Source organism: Rissa tridactyla, chromosome Z (genome assembly GCF_028500815.1).
Source record: "Rissa tridactyla isolate bRisTri1 chromosome Z, bRisTri1.patW.cur.20221130, whole genome shotgun sequence".
Lineage (NCBI taxonomy): Eukaryota > Metazoa > Chordata > Aves > Charadriiformes > Laridae > Rissa > Rissa tridactyla.
The window spans coordinates 20,661,260-20,683,045 of NC_071497.1; the positions used below are offsets into that span (position 1 = coordinate 20,661,260).

The 21,786-nt window shown below is 40.3% G+C and overlaps 1 protein-coding gene across 1 annotated transcript; it reads left to right on the plus strand.

The window, feature by feature from the left end:
- Positions 1–780: 780 nt before the first annotated feature.
- On the plus strand, positions 781–11,911 carry LOC128902539 (zinc finger protein 474). The gene is made up of 3 exons (XM_054185730.1): positions 781–1,485; positions 8,124–8,304; positions 11,760–11,911. The coding sequence occupies exons 1-3, from the start codon at positions 781–783 to the stop codon at positions 11,909–11,911; spliced, it is 1,038 nt and encodes a 345-aa protein (XP_054041705.1).
- The last annotated feature ends 9,875 nt before the right edge of the window (positions 11,912–21,786 follow it).

Consider the following 21,786-nt stretch of genomic DNA (forward strand, 5'->3'; position numbering starts at 1 on the left):
AGAAATGAAAGACTATGTTAGAAATACCAGTTCTGTCAATAACTGAAAATAAAGCATGTTGATTATTCTCGAAACCACATGCATGTCAGCAGCTTCAATCCTTGCAAACCCATAGTCTTTCAAGTCCTTCATCACTTTACACGCTCTGAGACTAGAATTTCAGATTTACATTGTTCAGCTGATCATTAGGGGTAGAGTATATTTGATGTTATTTGTCTGCTATTTAAAAATCACAGAACCACAGAATTGTAGGTGTTGGAAGGGACCTTCGGATAATCATCTACTCCATCCACCCTGACAAAGTGTGTTCACCTAGAACAGGTTGGACATGATCACATCCAGTCGGGTTCTGAATGTTTCCAGAGAAGGAAACTCCACCACCTCTCTGGGCAGCCTGTTCCAGTGCTCTGCCACCCTCAAAGGAAAGAAGTTGAAAATATAACAGTATATATAAAGTATAAAGATATAACAGAGTAGTAAGGTAAACTGATCCTTGTGATAAGCCACTGGATGTTAACCTTAGCAAAAGAGATAGTGTTTATTAATATGTGCTGATTTAATTTGTTTCAGGTTCATATAAAACCAAAAGGCAAAAAACAAACACACAGAAAACCTCTTTCCCTACTGGAATGGCCATTAGCAGTTTTCCAGCTTTCAAGTCTGTAGTATATTCCAGCCGATTAAATTGAATTAAGAAGATTGAGCATCATGCTGAATAACAGACTTTCCCCAGACCTTTATGTGTAGGACGCAGAAGTTTCTTGAAATGTTGTACACTTCATGGAAAGAAATGTCAAGAAAAAGAATGTGAACAAAGCCTGTAACACTCTGCCAAGTGCTGGAGAGGCCCCTGCTATTGTCTCTAATATCTTGCCTTCAGAGCAGGTTTCACCACCTAACGTGTCAGATCTCCCTAGAATTTTGCCCGAAGTAGTGCATCTAGAAGCTGGACCCCAGAAAAGGCGACCAGGCACTGCAATAATATCAAAACGGTCAGATACTTCAAACATGTCTCGGATGCCACTGAATTGGCCCGTCATCCCACCAAGAAGACCTGGCTTCAGGGTATGCTATATCTGCAGCAGAGAATTTGGGTCGCAGTCTATTTCTATACATGAGCCCCAGTGCCTAGAGAAGTGGCACATTGAAAACAATCAGCTACCAAGGCATCTCAGAAGAGCAGAGCCCAGGAAACCTGAGGTCCTGACTGGTGGTTCCTGTAAGCTTACAGCTGAAGATGAGGCAGTTTACCATAGTGCTCAAGCCCAGCTCCTGCCCTGTGGAAACTGTGGACGAACCTTCCTTCCTGACCGTCTCATTGTGCACCAAAAGAGTTGCAGAGGAGGTAGCAGCGGTGTGGGGCTGGCAAGCTCTAGCCCCCATAAACCTTGTAAAGGCCCAAGCTCTGTGTCTGGCTCAGCCCGTGATGATCCATCCAAGACCTCTCAAGGAAAGAGAAGGGTTGCACCAGCCATGTTAGACAAGGTAAATTGCCAATCACATGCTGTTTGAAAGAGCGTGGATGCATTTTGACGGGAGGCACTCCAGGGGAGAATGGGTTCCCATCAAATTTAAAATCACTTTCCTTCAGAAGGAGCTTTTGGCTCCATGCAAATGTTTCTCTGATGAACAGCGGGTAAAGGAAAGGGGAATATTGTGTGTGTAAGGGAAACTACTAATTCCTATTTCTTTTGGTTTTCCTGATGAAAGGGAGTAGTTGGGTTCTCATACTCTGTGGTGCTGTGAGGGTTATGTCCCCAAAAGGGACCCTTGTGTGCTATAGTTCCACAGGAGATTCTCTTGAGCAGCTTAGGCAAGCTTTGAATGTTACATGTTTTAGCAGGTTTTAGGTATTTTTATTTAGCTAATATGAAATACAGTGTTTCATTATCCTGTAAACACTCCAGTGATTTTCATTTTTTACCGTTATTCTTAACCTTGGCGTGGAACACGAGTTTACTGAGGACTGCATGTTCAAAGGCAGCAACTCGGAGTATAACAACAACAAAATAAGACTGCACATTTCTTTCCACTGAATTTGATTCAAGATCCAAGAATAAAGAAGCTGATTCACATTATCCAAAAGCTACACAAAGTTTTGGAAAATGGCGTATTTTTTTCTGCATTTGTTTCTCCACAAGCTGTCTTTTGGCCAGGACATTTGTAAAAAGATAGATGTCTAAATTTAGGCCCAGTGTCTAAAATAAAAGGCTTTTTTTTTTTTTTTTCCAGTGGGGGTTGGACTCCTGATTGCCTACATTACTTTTGAAAATGGGATGTAGCTTTCTCAGTCACCAAAGGAATGCAATGCTATGCAGAGCATTTCTAAAAACATTTTAAAAGTCAAAGAATGCTGTATTTCAGTTTTGCAGCTGCTAAATATAATGGAGCTAATAGCATTATCCTAACAAACATGAGAATAAAGACAATGTAAGGCATTTTTATATTGTGCTATTTGAGGCCACTAATTGATAGATATTGTCAAATTAGGTCCACTCCTCAGGTCTTTTATCAGGAAATTTCAAATAACCCATAAACAGTTCAAAGTGCTGTGCAGGTGTATCTATAGCTATAGGAAAGGCAATGTTCTTGTCGTGTTACACTATGTTGTAATATTTACCAAAGAACTGGTATTGCTTTAAAGGTGATTGTTCAATGAAAAGCGTGGGTGTGAAGCAGAGTTTACAAAACTCTCTGCTCCATCCATCACTCATAACTCTGTATGTTTATTAAGAAAAAACAAAACAAAAGAAAGCAGGGCGGGGTGGGGGATGGGGAGAATGTCCATAGTTATAATGTCATAAAAAAAACCCAAGTTTAGAGTGTGGTTTGGCCTTGAGGGTCACTCTGTAAAAATGTTGCCCTCTTGCACAATATATCTGCTCCCTGTGTGGATTAGTCACATCTGCTGACTTGTTGAACAACAACTTTATTACCACTTCTTACTTCTGTGAGCTCTGCAGAGCCAGAATGATACGTGTTTGAATCTGTTCTTCCTTCTGTGTGAACAACAGGTTTCCTCATTTACTTCCAAGCAGTTACAGTTCATCAGTTGCACCAGAACTAATGAGGCTGTACAGCTTGCAGTTTGTGATTGACTCTGAAGGACTTTATTATTAACAGTGACTTTCAGGAAGGGATGATGGATTTTACCTCTCTGAGATCCTTTATTATTTTTAGAGCTGTCCTTTTGTACAGAGGTATGTGTTAAGGCAGAGACAGGAATGGAAACAGTGAAAGAAATATCCTGTGACCCCAGGGGCTGTTCGGGACTGGCAGACTGCTTCTAAGGAGTGGTCAAATGAAGCCTTTTTTCCATAGGTTTAAATTTTCTGTGTGAGGGTGTCCACTTCCAGTTGAAAGGTCTACACATTGCAGGAAGTTGAAAAGCACTAAGCTCACGGAAGGACTGCAGATGCGCTATAAACAGGGACAAGGTCTGGGTCTCCTCTACAGCCTTCATCTTTTTGCAGCATATGGTTTTAATGTTGCTCACCTTACCAGCTACTCGGCCGCTAATTAATTCTGTTAAAGAATAGCAGTGGTGGAGTGAAAGGCAATCTGTTTTGGTCCTGTCAGGAAAGCATTAGGGTCAGATCATGTCTCACTTAACAGGCCTTTTCACTGTGACAGTGAATTGTTTAAGTACCTGTTTAAAGTCCTGATTCAGAAAAACGTCAGGGGGAAGGAAAAACTGAAAAAAACCCCAACCCTTATGTAAGTGTATTTAAGAACTGTAATGCTACTGTCAAATTAATTTATGCACTGGAAGATGTCCTAAATTCAAAAGCTGGATTTTCCTCATTTTAAAAATAAAGATCTGACTGACTTAGTGGTACACCATGTAAAGGGCATTTTAACTTCACAACTGCAAGCACTTTCTACTGTGTGCCTCTGTCCTGGAGCTCTCTCTCCCTCAGCAAGTGCAGGATCAACTAGACCAGCATCATTGCTGACAAACACTTACTCAGTTTGGTGTTAAATGCCTTTAGAGCTGGGGACTCAACAGCCTCTGTAAGCCATCTCTTCCACTAACTGTCCTTGCTCTTGGAATGCATGAACACATCTGCGTTAATCGTATCTGGCTGTGTAAAACAAACAACAGCCTATGCTTAAGAGATTCTCACATCAGCTCACAAATTCTGTTTTGGATTCTGCTGTGATGCCCCAGAAAATGGAAGAGATATCTGGGACTACTGGAATTCAGACTTGCACTAGAGCAGTGTGTTTTTTCTTCATAGATCAAAATGTCTGCTACATGTAAGTGAGTATTAATGACTTGCTGTGGGTATATGTGTTACAGATTTTTTGACAACAGATAACACTGATCCTAAAAGCCTATCAGATGTGTCACTAGCATCTGGTGCTGCCATCTGCTGTTTTCTTCTTATCAAGTTAACTACCTAAAAATAAGATTTCAGTGGTCTTCCTTTACCATACTGTATTGCATTTTAAAACAGCATAAGTCTTGAAAACTTGTGTAACAACAAAATGTTGGTGTTGTATCTTGCTCTAGCATAAAGTCATCTAGTCACTTGGTAAAATGAAAACTTCAGATGCTGTGTGATTCTAATGAAGGTGAGAAGTCAATGATAAACTTTGTTTGCCTCCACTGCAGCAGTTTTGAACATCTTAAGAGAATACTGACAAACATATTTGCAAATACAGAAAGTTAGATGAGGATGGACAGTGACTGGATGGTTTGAGTAAACTTACTGGGTATTACCATGGAGAATAATTGAGCTTCCTGCCTTTCTGCTTTTAGACAAATGCTGTGTTTATTATACGGATGTATTTCTTTTCCAAGATAGCACATCAGGAGTAAAATGGAATATTCTAGTTCTTCCAGTGGAGTAAAATCTTTAATTACCTAGATCATCTGGCAGAATCACCTTGCTGTTCAAGGAAATTTCATACACAGGCATATGACCAGTCCTAATGTTAGTCTGCTGTTGTGTTGGGGCAGTGGCTGAAAGCATTCCAGAAGGCTGTGAAATGCACCTTTGGATGGTTGTAGGACCCACACCACAGCTTGTTCCTGTCCTTTATGCAAAATGCCTTTTACTTTTCGGAGAAGGATGTATGGAAAGGGCTGCTATCATACAACACGATGCTGTTGCCACGTGTTTGTACCAATCTGTTCCCGAACCTCTGTTCCTTGGGCAATTCAAACTTATGATGAGAGCTCTGGCCTAGAGCAGGAGGCCTCCCCTCCTCCCATCAAAATACGTGGATAATTAAACAAATAAGAAAGGTGGTGTGTGTGCAGCCCTGGATGATAAATATTTATGGAGGGGAGTTTGGGAGTCAGTTTTATTGGGTGTACTTACGAAGAAATTAAAAGCTTTGTGCAGCATGGGAGGATTTGACCTCATGTAACACCATAGCAGCAGCCTGGGGCTAACCTCAAGTAATGTCAGGTCTATTGAAAATACATAGTTGCATAGCCCTCTGAGCTAAATAACTTCATTCATGGTCACGCAGACATACTTAGCAGTCTCAGAGAAAAAAGAAAATACTGAGACACCAGAGGAAAGCCTCACTGCACTGTTAGGTATTTGTAGGTATTTTTATAATAACACATATCCTCAGGAACAGACCTTCCCTACAAGCCTTTTCAAAAGTGAAAAACAAAGCAGTGAGCAGACAGCCTAGCCACTGGCCTGTGAGTAGTTTGGGTTGGAAAATTGTGGTGATTCCAAAAATAGTTTAGTTTCAAACTGCAGGCCTCCAGATGTGACATTTGGGATAGGCACACTCTGAAGACAAAAAGAAATGAAGGATAAATATCATCAGCTGTAGAAATTCCAAATAAGCTTATCGTATCTCATATTCCCCAGTTAAGCAACAAAAGAGGTGTTACTACCAATTGTAAGGATATTCTCCTTCAGGTTTTATTTTTCAACTTTTTTAACGTGTGTATTTGCAGAGAAGGATTTGTGGATATGATTTGATGTGTGGTGATGGTTCAAACTCACTACATTTATGGAAAAAAATAGTTCCATCCTTAGACTGATCGGATTCCTTTTAATGAGTTCTGGTCTCTGCTATTGTTTCTGTACAGTTTTTAATTGTGGAAGTTACAAAACAGAAACATTTCTACTTGAACAGATTTCATAAACATTTTTTCGACAAATAGGGTTTAGTTATAAGTCAATCCCAATTGATAACTTTGGAAAACAGAATCCTCTATTTAGCTGTAGGCCTGTTTTTTCTCAGTCGCAACACAAAATCTACCTATAAACGCTCTGTCAGGATCTGGAGGGATCGGAGAACTTCTCATTCAGTCTTTAGGTTTTCAGGTGAGACTGCGAAAAGAACCACCTCAGAACTGTGGAAATGTGTCCAGATTGCCCTGGATGGAGATCAATAGCTTTTGTCTTGCAGGTCTCTGGCAGCTGTTCAGTAGTAGGACATCACAATGACTTTAGAACGTGTGTAATGGGTTTTTGAATGAAGCAGTCAGAGATAAAAGGCTATCTCCATTCACAACAGGTGGCTTTACACCTAGTATATTTTTAGAAAACCATTTCTAAAATGCTATAAGCCTACCCGTAACAAGCATGCACACTGAAATGAATCCTCTGACCTCAAGAGCTTAGACTGTAGTATCCTTACATAAAGCTCTCCAGAGCCTACATAGAAACATACTGTGCCCTCAAAAGACACTGTATCCAGACCCAGAATCTTATCTCCAAATCAGACAAGGTCTATCTCAAGATCTGAAGGAAACAGGTGAAAACTGATAATGAAAAATTAGAAGGCATTGTAAAAGCAGCTGTTGCTATATTCAGTTATGAATAGGAAGAGGTTTTATATATATATATTTATATATATATAATATATACTATTATTTCATCATAAGAGGATGAAAATGTCATTGGAAAGACTGTCTTTGGATAAGTTATATTTAAATTCACTGTGAGAACTTTCCAGATGAAGTCCAACTTTTCCCAGCAAAATTACACTTTGTAGAGTAGTATTTCTTCATGTAATTGAGTTTACATGTGCGATACAGGAAAGAAAGCTTATGCAGATTGTTCACTAATGACATTTTCAGACTGTAACACAAATGCGAGAAGAACTGCCCAGAATTTCTTGAATACGCCGATGGGCTGATGGAGAAAGTCATGAATACTGGAACAGGTTACGCTTTGTCTTACACAGCAGCAGAGGAAAGAATGAAATCCCCACCTCCCTTGTTTGAGTGAGAAAGGCTTCCCGTGTTTGGTCTGGCATGGCTGTCCCTCTACCTTGTAGGAGGGCAGGGAATGGCTCATCTTTTACTGGTATTCTGCAGTCAGGAGCGCGGGAAGCGCTGGCAGTTGTGAGAGCCATCAGTGTGCCTCAAAGTGCTGTCTCTGCAGTAGGTTTTTACGCTCCTCCTGGAGCAGGGCTGGTACTGACACCACGCCTAGCCCAGGATGTGCCTAAGGACACAGTCGAGTCCATAATCTGCAATACCGCAGTAATTATATATTTTTCAAGCTTAGAATATGTATTTGTGGGGTTTGGGGTTGAGGGATTTTTGTCCTCTGCTGAGCTGTTTTCCTCTGCGAACAAAAGCAGATCTGCAGTGCAGAAACAATGACCTGCTTTGGGTCCAGTTCTGCCCTCGCTGCAGTCACTGGCAAAGGTCACCCTGAGGCCTTCAGGATAAACAAGCAGCAGTTCCTATTTTGCCCCCCCCCCAACCTGAAATATCCTGGATTGGTTTTAATCCTTCAAGGCCAGGGATCCCACCAGCTAAATGATCTGTGGCAGAAGTAACGTGGGGTTAGGGACCACAATCGCAAGCTTGAGATGGCTGCCCTCACTGTCCAATTTAAAAGACATGCTAAGGCTGGACACAGCTAAGTCTTAATTAGGTGAAACACGTGAATTTTCAGCCCACTGCCTGCAGAAGGAGCCTACCTGTTCCAGGTGGCCAGTTCATGAGGCAACATCTCTTACAAGCTTCCAGACTGAATCCGGTCAAAACAAAACTGCTAGAAACAGTTACACTGATTTCACAGATCTGAATCAGTTTCTTAATCTACATGATTGTTTTCATTCGAAGTTGTTCTGATTCAAAATTAATGTTGAAAACAACACTTACTGTTCTCCACGATTGTTATTTGTAGGCACAAGTGATAAGACGGCCACCAGCGGTGATTTGTTACATATGTGGACGCGAGTACGGAACAAAATCTATTAGCATCCATGAGCCACAATGCCTGAAAAAATGGCACCAGGAGAATGACATGCTACCCAAGCACTTGAGAAGGCCAGAGCCCAAAAAGCCTGAAGTCAGTCCCATACAAGGTAAGCTGCAGACAAGTGAGGAAATGGGAGGAAGAAAGTGGGAGAAAGAAAAAAAAAAGAATTTTAAGCAGTAGATTAATGATTTGCAAGTACTTCTGTCTCCATTTTACTCCGAAGAGAAGGTAGCTATTGTGGCTTCTTTTAAGCTTTCTCTTAACTACCCTGTGCTTCTTTTGTGTTGCATCCATGAGAAGTAAGAGTAGTTGTTGCCTTGCGGGACATGCCTCCTGGGACAGTCCTCCTTATGCATCACAATGCTCTGAATCATAACACAAAAAGATTAGCAACCTTCTTTACAGCTACATCACTGCCTTTTGACTATTTCAACACTGTAGAAAGGCATATTTTGAAATGGGCAAAAGTATCCAAGAACAGCATGCAGACTTGACACATACAGTCATTAAGTTAAAATACCCTTCAGGCAGCATAGGGATAGATACTTCAGCCAGGTTTTACACCTATAGTGTCATTTACAAAAAAAAGCCTGATGCTACCACTTAGCAGTAGTAAACAGTGAGTGGCCTCAGAAACAGGAGTTCTGTGGTGAAATATGAAATACAATACTAGATGCATGATGACTGGTGAAAAAGAAGGTATTTTTAGAACCTACCTATAACATATACTTGTTCAGGTTTTTATTAATATATGTTTATAGATAAAAATGCAGTATCTTCTCCAATGAACATCCAGTGGATGTTAGTGGTTTCTTTTTATTTACAAGCTTTGGAAGCTTTCTTTGTGAGACATTATAACATAAACACAGTGGGAAAAAGTATATGTAGTCTAAAATAAACATTTTATTTCTGCCAATTATGTGTGTTTGTGCTGTGGGTTCTGTTTTGTAAGATGCCTAGATCCCACTTCTTCAAACCAATGAAAAATGATGATCCTCAGCACCTGACAGAGCTGGGCTCCCGTGTGTATCCCCAGGGGTCTGCGCTTACTGTGGGACCAAAAGGAAAGCTTATCTGTGCTCTGCCTGGAAGCTGCTCCCAGGACTTCCCCATTCACACGTAAAGTTATTTCGCCTTTTCAGCTGGATGCTTTCCCTGGCCCTGCCAGCTGGTATGGGCTACTTTGGGCCAAGTCTGGACCATTTGCTCAGAAGCAGTTAATTCACCCACTTTTTTTTTTTTTAATATATTCCCCATAATTTCCCACAGCTTCCCCTAATGTCTGGAAAAGTAGACAAATTCTCCTAAAACTCACTGTGAAAGAGTCATACACTAGATCAGCTTACAGCAGTACAAAGAAATACGTCCCCAGAAAACACACACAGAAGAGGATCACTGAGAACACTAACGAGCTGTTCAAAATAATAATAATCACAAAAAATAATATCAAATCAGGACTTGATTAGCAGATGCCAAGCAGCAGAGTTGAATCTGCAGTAAAAGATAGGTTCAAACGCCATTTCCATTTTACTTGCTCTTTTTGTTGTTAAACTCTTTTTAATTATTACATATTGAGTGGTAAAAAAGAGGGAGAAAACGAGAATTCCATCTGAAAGACGAGGAGGCAAAAGGACAAATCAGGTTATTTTGAAATACCCTTGTCTTATTTTGAAGGAGTGGAAGCAGAAAGACAACCGGTCTTTGAGAGAACAATCCAGCAGAAGGCTCCCAGATATGAATCAGAATATTGTCTCATTTATGCGATGAGTCATATCAGGCGCCGCGCATCTCCTATGAGGTGTTGTGTGCCCACGATTCCCCAGGGGACACTGACCTGCTTCCAGCATCTGTCCCTAAATGCCTGCTGATGCAAGCCTGATCAGTTCTGTAGCTTGAGCTGAAACTGTTGTTCCCCCTGCAGTTGCCTCATGCTCCTGGCCTCGAGAAAATAATCTCAGTGTTGTTCTTTTTCCGTAAGACTTACTCTCGATCATCTGGTAAATGCTATAACTGACCTTGAGACTACATACACGTACTGCATGTCTCACAGTTTCTCAACTTAGGGAGGAGGGATTACCCCTGTTGTTGAATGGAACAGGCAACATTCAAAAAAAGCTCAGCGATATTAACTGCTTACATAAAACTTTTTATAACTTACATAAATCTTTTTCTGAAAACTCAAGTGTCACAGGAAGACAACCGCTGCCCTGATTACACAGTGTTTTGTTTGTGGAATGCCTAACACATGCCTGCGAGGAGAAAGTCATCTCTCTCTCTCTTTTTTTATATTCAATAAACTTTCCAAAGTACAGAAAATACACATTCATTTCCTGCAAGCAAAGGGGATATTTGTCTCAGCCAAGAAAAGAAACACTACTTGGTTGCTCTTCTAACAAAAAGAACATTAGGAACAGGCATATTAAGAGATCTAAGGCTTATTGTGGTTATGTGAACCATTGGATATGAATCATATTAAAACTGTATGGGCCTTTAATGAAGAGCTCTATCATGTGCCAATGACAGAAACCATGGAATACTTTTAAATGTACAAATCCTTTTCTTTTAAAAATTGTCTGCTGCTAACAATTCAAAGACAAAACCGGTTTGGGGGGCTTTTTTCTGTATTGTCTGTATTGTCGTACCTTCTAAGAAGGGCAAAGCAAATACATCTTCAAATTAAGCCATGTAGATTTTTTTCTGCATGCACTTCAGATGAAAACTCCTAAGGTCTAAATCCACTTATTAAGCAACCTACCTGGCTTTTTTAGAAATCAGTTTGAAACAACACTACATGAAAGTCCATTTCAAGATGAAAGTAAACAAGATTTTTTTTGTACTCAAATGAAACCTTGAAAATACATCTGATGTGAGTGTTTGAAGAATGCTCCTGAGCTTTCAGAGCAGTCACTTTTCCCACAGTGGAAAATAACTGAGGGTAAGACTGGATTAGTGTTTAGATGACAATAGATGCACCAGTGCAATGACCTCACTGAAAGTTGTGGCTTAAAAGAACTGTAGGTTTTGTCTGTAACGTTTTAGGCTTACCTAAGCTTTTCTGCACTTATTGGCAAAACTTGCATAGACTTCAACAGGAAGAAAATTGGGCCCCTTGTCCAGAGCAGTACAAAGAACATATTCTCAAGTACGATACGCTCCCACCCATTGCCATGGTCAGATAACATATGCTCATTAAACAGAACTTGAAGTAAAGCCAAAAAGTGAAATTTGCTGATAATAGTATGTATGCAAAGATGTTAATAATTAGCTGAGAATGCATATCATAACACACAGCATGATGTTTTCTCTGTACTTTCATACAATACAAAATGATTCAGTTTGAAGTTAATTTAATTCAACCCCTGGGACAAAAAGCAGAGTCTTTTTTATATATTTTTTACTCTTTTGCTTCTTTCTTTTCTTTCTTTTTCATTTGCAAAAGCAATATGGTTTGGTTAAACTGAAAGGCTCAGGCAACAGGTATTTCCTGAAAATATTTTCCATAAAGAGTTGAATGTGGGTCTCCAGAATGAAAGCTGATACTTTCTTTTTTTAATTTTCCAGCCAAAGGTTTCTATGATCTCGATTCTCTAAATGAGGCTGCCTGGATCAGCGCCCAGAACCAGCTAGTTCCATGTGATATTTGTGGGCGTACTTTTCTTCCAGACAGACTGGTCGTCCACCAGCGGTCCTGTAAACCGAAACCAGCAACGTGAAGTGGATGTGACACGCATGAATACATATGCATGCATGCTCACACACACACATGAGTACACACACACGCACCCGTACCTTTCAGCCAATCCATGAGAGAAATAAAATCCGGCTGGAGAGCCATGAGCATCAAAACTGTAGTTTGTCATCAGATCACATGATCCAAAAGCCTCCAGAGTAAAATCAGCAGTTGCTACTGCAGTGCAAGGTCAAATATGGTGATTTTTTTAGCTCAGCAGTAGCAAAAATGCCTGCTTATTTGTGTCATTCAGGTAGCGTCACCTTGAAACCACAGTTTGAGAGGGATGGCATAAAAATACTTAGAAGTAATGTTAACTATCATGTTCCTTCTCCTGAGCCTGTGCCTTGTTGAGTGCAGGAGAACCCAAGTGTTCCCAGCCTCCCCAGTTGCTTTCTGAATTGCTGTGCTGTCTTCATCTCTATTGGTCAAATGTGGGATGTTCTTCAGGCCCGTTCCTTTCACAGCCCTTCAGATTTAGCTACCTGGACCTTCAAATGCAATTGGGCCTTCTGCAAGCATTTCCCATTTTACTTGGCATGTTTGGTTATTGTATTCAGAGAAGTACAGAAAGAAATTAGCCATAGCTGTTAGGGGCCTTTCACTGCAGAGATGCCCAAAAGAGTATCCCACAAGGATCCATCTTGTAGTCTTGCTTTCAACAGATCTGCCAGACTGGGAGAGAGATGGTATAATGTCAGGAGCTCCCTTGTCTGCAGGGACGCTTAGATACATGTCCCTTGCTCAGTGAATATATTCACCTCCTGTTTCAGAAACTGAAGCTTCAGACAACCTTTAGGAAATGAGAGTTTCGATAAGGAGTAACTCATTGAATCTCAGTGGAAGCAAAGCCCAAGTGATGTTCATCAGGAAAATTCTTTGAAAATTTTGTTCCCCCACTATAGAAGACTTGTCTAGCGTAAGGACCTCCATCTGAACTTGACTAATCAGAGAAACAAAGTAACTCCTTTGAGTTTGTTGGTTTGGGTTTTTTGTTTGTGTCCTTGTCTATCTTTGGCATGAGCCTATTCATTGACTCCCACTCAGATCTTAAATCCATGGAGCACTCCAGTGTTCACATCCTTGTGGGACTGTGCAGCTCATGAACCCCTTGACTGCTACAAGTGAAACATTGCCATATAAAGGGATCCAGCCATGGGGTGAAAGCAGAGACTGGCTGTTTTTAGAAAACACCCCAAAAGTGCCCTCTTCTTGGAGCGTTTCTTCCTTAAGAATGATACTGACCATGTGATTTATCCTCAGCTCAATAAACCAATCATGCCAAAAATTTTATAAGTCAGAGGAGCACATCTTTGTCATTAACTTGGTAAAAGAAAACATATTTTTATGTCAAGCCAAAACAAGCATGGTGTGTCAGATGGCTGGAATAAAATACCACCCTGCCCTCTGTGCCAAATGTGACCATAACAGAGAGCCAGTATGAGCAAGAAGGGTAGGTATTATACAAGAAAGCTGTGGGGAAGTTGTTTGAATATGTTATTTTGAAAAATGCTATTATGTTACATAGTAGAATCAGTGCCAAAACGCATCAGTGAATAGGTTAAACACATGAAGGAGGTAATACTCACTTTAACAAGGTACAGCAGAGAGCACTTTTTATTATTATTTTACTTTCTCTGAAGCATTTTATTAAGTAGTCAGTGAGGTTATTCAAAAGGTATGACAAAATCCAATGCTACTTATTAATCAGCAATATAGGCTTCCTGATATCATGAAAGAAACTGTACCTCATGTATGTTTTCACCTTCACTTTTCTTAAGGCTTAGAGCTGGTGGTTATGTATTCTGTGACCGACGTGACTTTTCTCAGAGCATTCGCACTTACTATTGTACTTACAAATCAGATGAAGTGGATGTCTTCATACACACTAAAATGAAATATGGGTACCAGCAACTTTTCTTTTCCAAACTATCAAGCTGTGTGATTTGTGGCGTAAGTGAAATAAGAAGTAATATCATTGTTCTGTTATTAGAGGAACGCTCCTGGCTCCAGCCCTGGCGGGCTGTTAATTCAGACTGGGAGAGGTACCAGCATTCTTTGGTGAAAATAATTTCCAAAACAATCAATGGCACCTCAGCAGCCCTTTCATCTTCAGAATGAGAATTGTATTGTCTGAAGATAGATATCTTCAGGAGTCAAAGGTTCAGTTTCTGTTTTACAGTGCAAAGCTGTGTAAACCCCGCAAAGCTGTCCTTGTTAGTGTCTCCGATGTAAGAAGAGTCACTGGCGGAGCTGGACCGGTGCCATCCCTCCTCCTTTTGGCTAGGAGAAGGGATGTGGCCTGAGGAAAGAAGAACAGGGGCACTGGTTTGTGATTGCTAGACTGGCTCCTAGGAACTGTTGGCAGGCAACCTACGTTTCAAGACCCTGGAGTCTGTTGTAATTCACATGAAGTGTTGGCCTACTGGTGAGTGGGTTGGTAATTGGAGGATTATGGGTGTCATGCAGTCTCGCTGTTTTGTCCACTCTTCCTCTTCTTGGACCCCTCTTCCTTTTGTCAGACGTGATAGGGATTTTTTGACTACATGTGCCTCACTGAGGCACCAAGATTCGTTACACACTCACTTCAAGAGCAGAAACATTTTAAAGAAAGTAAACAGCCTTTCAGGAGTCCCTGCAATCTTTGGCATTAAAAATTTAGCCCTGCCTTTTGGTGGGATTCAGATGTCAGAGTCCCCGTCATTCTGAAAGTTGAACTTGGAGTCCTGATGATTCTAGATCTGTCAGAAATTTCACCCAGAACAGTTTTTCTGTGTTTCTTTGTCAGCTCTCCTCTTGTCTATTTTTAATTTTCTGGATTATTATCCCAAAAAGCAATAAAATCTATGTGATGAGTTGAGCAGAGTGTTTATAAACAATCACAAAAGTACTGATATTAACTGTACTTTTAGTGTGCTGTTGTGTCTTGCCCAGAAATACCACTGTATGGGAGCTCGTGAAGTCACAAGCCTGAAGTATGATTTCCACATCAGCCTTTGAGGGAGTCAAATGAGATTTTGGCAAATTAAGAGCTGCCTCTGCTTATAGGTGATTGCTGCTGAGCTCTGAACTTAACATGGGATCTGTGAAATGGTGAGCCTTACCACTCACAGAGGCAAGTCAACACTGGGCTGTGAGGGATGATGATGAGACCAGAACATGCAGGAACTCAATAGGAGGAAACGTCCCTCAGAAAGACCTCAGAGGCTGTAACAACCCCTTCCCTCTACAACATCGTGGGTACAATGATTTTCAAAATATGTAGAAATATAAAAAGCACTAACATGGGAATCCATTATGTCCCATCTCAGACACTGACAGGACATCACTGTCACTCACATCTCCAGGTTACTCTGTCACGAGCTTTTCTGCTGAGCTCACCAGCCCTGATGTTAGTTTGTGCCAATGATGATGGTGAGTCCGGTGGCAAGATTTGTTCACTGGGAGAAATACTGGTAGTGCCTTCATGGTTTGCTCTAAACAGAGTTAAAACGATATCTTATGAGCATTTTTCATTATTGCTTGGCATTTATCAACTGGACTTTTTTTTGCAAAAGAGGAAAAGGAAATGAGAAATTGAGCTACTTTTCTTCCTTTGTTTCTGTACTTTAGTGATTCGTCACTTAACCTTATCTCACCCACTGTTGGCTCATGGTGATTTCCAGATCAATCCCATGTTTCCCACTGTCACAACACATTTAAAAAGATGAAAAATGTTTTCCTGTACTTCAAAAACAATGACATTCCATCTAGCCACAAATGTGCTGATAGCAGCTAAAACTACTCCTGGACAAAATGTACAGAAAGTCAGAACATGGATTGACAAGCAAAATTCAATCACATTAAACAAATGAGCATCCACTTTCAGACCATAAACAAAAGACCTGACCTAGTTCAGCCAATTGGACCTACCGATTCTACTTAAAAAATTAGACATTTTAGAAAAGCAATCCTGAAGATCATAGTCAAGCTAGATGAGTTTAACTGCAGTCTGCAAAAATTGGGCATTAAAGAACCCATAACTGCAGATAAATATTATATGTAAAGTGGTATAGCTCAGCAAGTTGAGAATGTCACAGTCATTTAGTTACCATACAAGATTCAAAAGGTCCCACATCATTAAGGGCAGTAGCAAAAAACATATACCAGGCTTTAACAAAACATTTTCATGGACCTTTTTCCTTATAGTCTACCAGCACTTACTAGACCACAGTTTGAGGCACAAAAATTTTGTAAATGCAATGTCAGTTTCTATCTAAAAGATAGTTAGAACCTACATAGACCTGTGAATTCTCTCTGTATGGCATAGACATAGAAAATATATAGCACTGTATAGAAATTATGTTTTCAGCACTGTCTCTCCTGACCACTGACAATTCGTATGCTTAAGCTTTAGTTCAGGATTTGTAAAATTTGGTTCTGTAATCACTGAAGCCAGGTCACACACTAGCATGCAGGTACAGGATGGAGCCAGAAAAGCTAAGGGTTCAGATGTTGACACGTATATGCCTTAATGAAATTAGTTCCTGGAGGTTTTTATGATAGCACACAAGATTTCAAGGCCTATGTTTGTTTAACAACAGAATTTCATAGTTGAGAACTAAATTTCTTTTATTACCCAGTTCAGGGAGCTGATCCATACAGAAGGGATTCTAGGGAGCCTCTTGTCTGAATCAGTATGTTCTTCGGGGTTCTTGTCTGCCCAGGTGATTAGTTTTGCTTCACTGTCAATGGGAGAGGGTTTCCTGAATTCTGTATTTCTGAATTGTGTCAACCAAAGTGAGTTCAAATGAGTTTGATATATCTGGAGATGTGCCACACTCAGAGGACAGTAGGATCATGCAAAAGGATGATTCAACAGGGACATGAAGCCCACTAGGAAACAAAACCTTCAGGCCTGGAAAACCCTCCAAGAAGTTGCCTGAGTGACTGTCTACATTCTTGCATACTGTGACTCTCTTGCTCCTGACATACACAGGGTACTATTGGCTCCAGGGCATGCAAGGGTTAGGGACTAATCCTAAATCTAAATTTCTTAGAAAACTTCTGGCATTTGCAATTCAAGGAAAATTGTTACAATCTGCATAGGGTTGAAAAGAGAGCCATGATTACAGAACTGGAAAATCTACTTGACAAGTGAGACTCCAGCAGCTCAGGCTATTTAACTTTTAAAAAAAAGATTAAGGGCCTCACTGACGGCCTGTACATATCCAGATTACAGAGCCTTCTTTCCAGAAGAAAAGATTTAACAGTCTCCAAGGCAGGAATTTGATGCTAGACAAATTCAGAAATAATAAACTCAGAGATTTCAAACAGTGAAGCAGTTTACTGTGATTTGCAGTGGATTGTCTATGGCAGGATTTTTACAAACTAACCATGACATTTTAAAAAAATAAATATGCATAGGTCTAATATGAATAAATTCAGGCCAGCACTGTATTATATTATAGCCTGTGGAACACTGGACTAGAAGACTCTTCCAGGTTATGATAAAATATAATAATTGGAATATAATTTTCAGGACAAATAATAGTTTGCAAAAGTCTTAAGAAATATATTACAAGTAGCCAATGGTGTCTCTGAATTAGGTAGTTAAGACATCAAAGGTAGCAATTAAAAAGTAGAAACTGAAAGATGCATATCTTTTAAAAGCATTTGCATCTTCAGTAGACCCATCCCTCCAAGAACATAGACCCCATCAAACATGTAAATAACAAGAGCAAACTGCTTCTGAAGGCAAGAGCAGTTGACCTGGGGTAGGATTTGTACCTGGATTTGGGTGCTGAATCAGACTGCAAAGTCAGGTTAGGATAAGAAGGTCTTGAGAGCAGCAAGTGAGAGAGATTTCTGGACACAAAATTTTGAGATACAATCTTAAATGGAAGATACACTGCCAATCTGGTCAGAAAGAGGAGACTGATTTCAAAACAAGCGCTTTGCCTTCCTTGCTATCTCTGGCACCTTAAGGGGAGAAAGATTTACCTAGGTTAGCTCACAGGACTTGTAAATGTAAATGGTTAGGAAACTGGCTCTTTCAGGTTAGTTTCACACTTTGTTTTTGTAATACATCCAGTTCAGAACAAGTTATACTTACCACTGTCTGTTTATACCAGGCTTAAGGGGTGGAAATATGTAAAAAAAGCACACCATCAGATGCAGCTTGTGATGAAAGCAGATTTCCAAGACCTCCTTCTGCAGTCTACTTCCTCTTTACACAAGTGCTGGGTTTGTTAGCATCTAGGAGGCAAACAGATGTTTCAGGAGCAAGATCAGAGCACAAGACTATGGTGCCAGACCTTGGTAATGATGCAGTCCATTTGCCAATGCGTAGTTTACTATTGAGAGAGAACAAAGACAACCCCATGGGCCCCACGCGGACCAGACTCGGGTGGGTATAAAAAAGCCGCAATAGCCTTCCCCCTAGTTGTCTTCCTCCCTGCGTCCCCTTTTTTGATGCATTAGACGGAGGTATCTTCTCTGAATACCTCTTGCAGAAGTTACACTTCCCAGTATATTGTCATGAGGTTGCAAAATATGTGCAGCATGGAAGAAGGAGGAGTCAGAAACACGGACCGCACTACAGCCTCCATGTTACAAACTGGTAAGATGGATGCACTGAAATATATATATATATATATACACACACATATATAGCAGAGCCACTTGGAGGGTTTTTAATCCCTTAATATGTAATATTTACATTATATCACAGGGAAGATAAGATTTAACAAGAACGTGGAGCATGAAAAACAGTCGTGGCTGTGAGAACAAAGAGGCTCAGTCTGTTCAGCTTATCGAAGGGAAGACAGAGCCTGTTTGATCTGTCATGCATGCCATATTTCAGCTCTGATTTTTTTTTTAAAAAAAAAACCAAGTTCAAGGGTAGAAATGCGTATTTACAATCACAGAGTTCAAGTTCTGCATACTTAACATTGACATGTCCAGGATCCTGTGTATGTTTTACAAACCTACATTTAGATAATGTAACTGACTAGATACCAAATTCTTCATGATGGGGCACTAAAAGTACCCAGTACAACTTCCAGATATCTGGTTTAGCAGAACTTGCACTTATGAAAAGACAAGGGGGGACACCCAGGCCAGCTTAACTCAGCTCTTCTGAAGCAGTCAGTGGAAAGTATCTGCAGGTTCTCCAGTGTTTTCCATACATTATGGTCTGTGAAGATGACCTGAATGCTGGAGAGACTAGTCCCAGCCACTTGGTAAAAATGTAACTGTGGTATGAAGTGTTCTGGATGGCCAGTTTCTCTTCAAGGGATGTAAGAGGCTTTTCTGCTTCACCTGTGAGTCTGCGGTCAAAGGAGATAGGTGTTTACACACCTCAAGAGATCCAGCTGTGATTAGAGAACTCTGAGCCCTCTAAATGATGGAGGGAGCTCTTGGCTTGTGCAAAGGTCTGTCACGTGTTAGGAAGGAGTGGAGATGGTCAGTGGACTTGATGATGAATAAGTGACAAGTATAATGTTAGGCAGCATAGTATTTCTAAGAGTGAAGAATGAAGGAAGCTCTTATCCGGTAGAGTTCACAGCCGGGATATATATGTTATGGATGTCTTGAGGTTTCTTATTAGAAAAAAGCAAAGGTTTCTGGAGTCTTAGCAGAGCTATAGTTTGATTTCCTCCTGACTGCGACCCTCTCAAATGTTGGTAGACTCTGCTATTCTAAGGGAAACCTATGTGCAGAGAAGGGGAGGTGGTGACATATGTCCCGAGGTCCCTGGTCAGTGATTCCATACCAGGAACGCTAGTGCTAACTTCCATGTCCGGGGGGTGCATGCTGAACCTCAGAGCATTCCAGTCAAGCCTAAGAGTTTCACAGCACTCTGAAAAGCTCAAGGAGAAGGACTGTCATCCTTAAGAGCTGGCACTTGTTTATAACACAGTTCCAGCAATCCATCCTGAGGTACAGGGAAAGATCAACTCATAGTTATCTGAAGCCAAAGTTTAACACAACACAGCCCTTTTTCTGTTTTCTCTGCTTCTTGAGAGTTTCCTTAGTCCAGTTTATAGCCTCCATTTGTCTGTATCATCCACCATTTGAGTCCTGCAGTTGTTTTCATGACTGAAACCTGATTACAACACCTCTCTTCACAGATCATTGTTTTGCTGGTGACTTGTTTGGCTCACTTATGGGGTAGACTTTCATACTTTCTTTTCAAATTTACTTTTCATCATGCATTTTCATTCATTCAAATAAAATTGCATAGAAAATTCTTCACAGTACAATTACACCGATTAAGCTAATTAGTTTTAAACAACCACAGGAAATAGCTATCCTTTGGCATCCAAAAGCTGCATTACCATACCAATAAAATGAACCAGCCTTTGCAGAACCATTTAGAGATATTTTTTATTGCCAAAATCAGCATGAAGGTATGTCAAAGCTTCGCTCCCCTCATTAGTGAAAACTATCATGAAAACCTAGTTTAGCTGGGATTGGGAGTGGCGGTCTCCAATGCAAGCAAGATGTTTGTCATGAATAAAAAGTGGAGCAAGAAAAGGATGGCAGTTGTTGAGGGCAGAGTTCCAGTACATACCCACTGCTTTTCCACATTGTGGTCATACAGATGTTTCTGATCAGTTCTGCTTGGGCCAACAAGGAGGTTTGAGATTTTCTGAGAGGAAAAGCTGTAACTGAAGCTGACCGACAACATGGCTATGATACAGTCTGCAGCACTGATTCAAATGTCCAGCTAATTTCAATTTAGCAAGATCTGACCTCTAAAGCAGTCTACCCATGATGGTCCAAGTAGGCTAATAGATACTGTTTGCAGGCAGATTTTGCACCATGTGTGACATTCTTTGTTGTTAAGGTCAAGTTCTGAACTGCTCCCGCCTGAATGGCTTTAAAAAAACACAGTTATTTCCACTCATGTTACATTTCTCAGTGTGCATCCTCTTAAGTCTAGGAGCAATATCAAGCTAGAACCCTTTGAAAAATGCCAAATGTATACGTGAAACACTTTTTCCAATTACATGTTTTCTCACAAAAAGATAAATATTTGTAAATCCTCTTACCTGAGGGGGTGGGAGAAGCAAAAAAAATACACAAATGAAATTTTTAAAGTCGGATCTTTTGCTAGTTTTAGGAAGACGTTTGTCCCTGTGCAAGACTGTAATGGTGAAGGGAGCAAAATCAGCTTAGGGTAAAAAATTAGAGAATAGAACGATTTCTACAACTTTGGTTTTGAGTTTCAAAAATATGTTTCCCACCTTATTTTTTCTTCCATGCAAATAATTTTCAGATTCAAAAATTCCCCAAACATATTGTCTCCTTAGATTTAATTTCATTTGTTTCTGAAAAGCTATTTTTGTGGAAGAAAGAATATTGTTATTACAGAACATATGACATTTTAATGGCAAAGTCCCATATGCAGCAGTTTCCTACTAGTTGTCACTCTCATGATTTTTCTATATCTAAAGAGATAAAAGGTGCTTGGAAAACACTTTGCTGCAAACTTATCGCCAATTTTGGCTGTCACTTACACCTACACCAAGTCTGATGCATCATCTTGTAGATGAGCTGCATTGCACAAAACAATACTGAACGATAACTGCCATTGACACAGTTGAGTTTGATATAATCTCACAGTAGCACACACAGCACACTACAATATTTGTATAGCCACAGAAGTGACTAAAATATTCAGCATAGGCAAGGTGTCCATTATTCTAGAAAAAAATACCCAGGTACTTGTTGTTACACTATCTTTGCAGCATTAGATATTGCACTGTAGCAAGAGAACTCCACTATTCAGTATGTCAAATATATTTGGTCCCTTCTTGTAAACAGGTACTTTCCCATGTGGCAACAGTTGCCAAACATGTACCTTAAAAA

Coding starts and splice junctions, on each gene's coding strand:
- LOC128902539 (XM_054185730.1), top strand. CDS start 781: ATGGAAAGAAATGTCAAGAAAAAGAATGTGAACAAAGCCTGTAACACT. Junction 1,486..8,123: donor CACCAGCCATGTTAGACAAG/GTAAATTGCCAA, acceptor TGTTATTTGTAG/GCACAAGTGATAAGACGGCC. Junction 8,305..11,759: donor TGAAGTCAGTCCCATACAAG/GTAAGCTGCAGA, acceptor TTAATTTTCCAG/CCAAAGGTTTCTATGATCTC.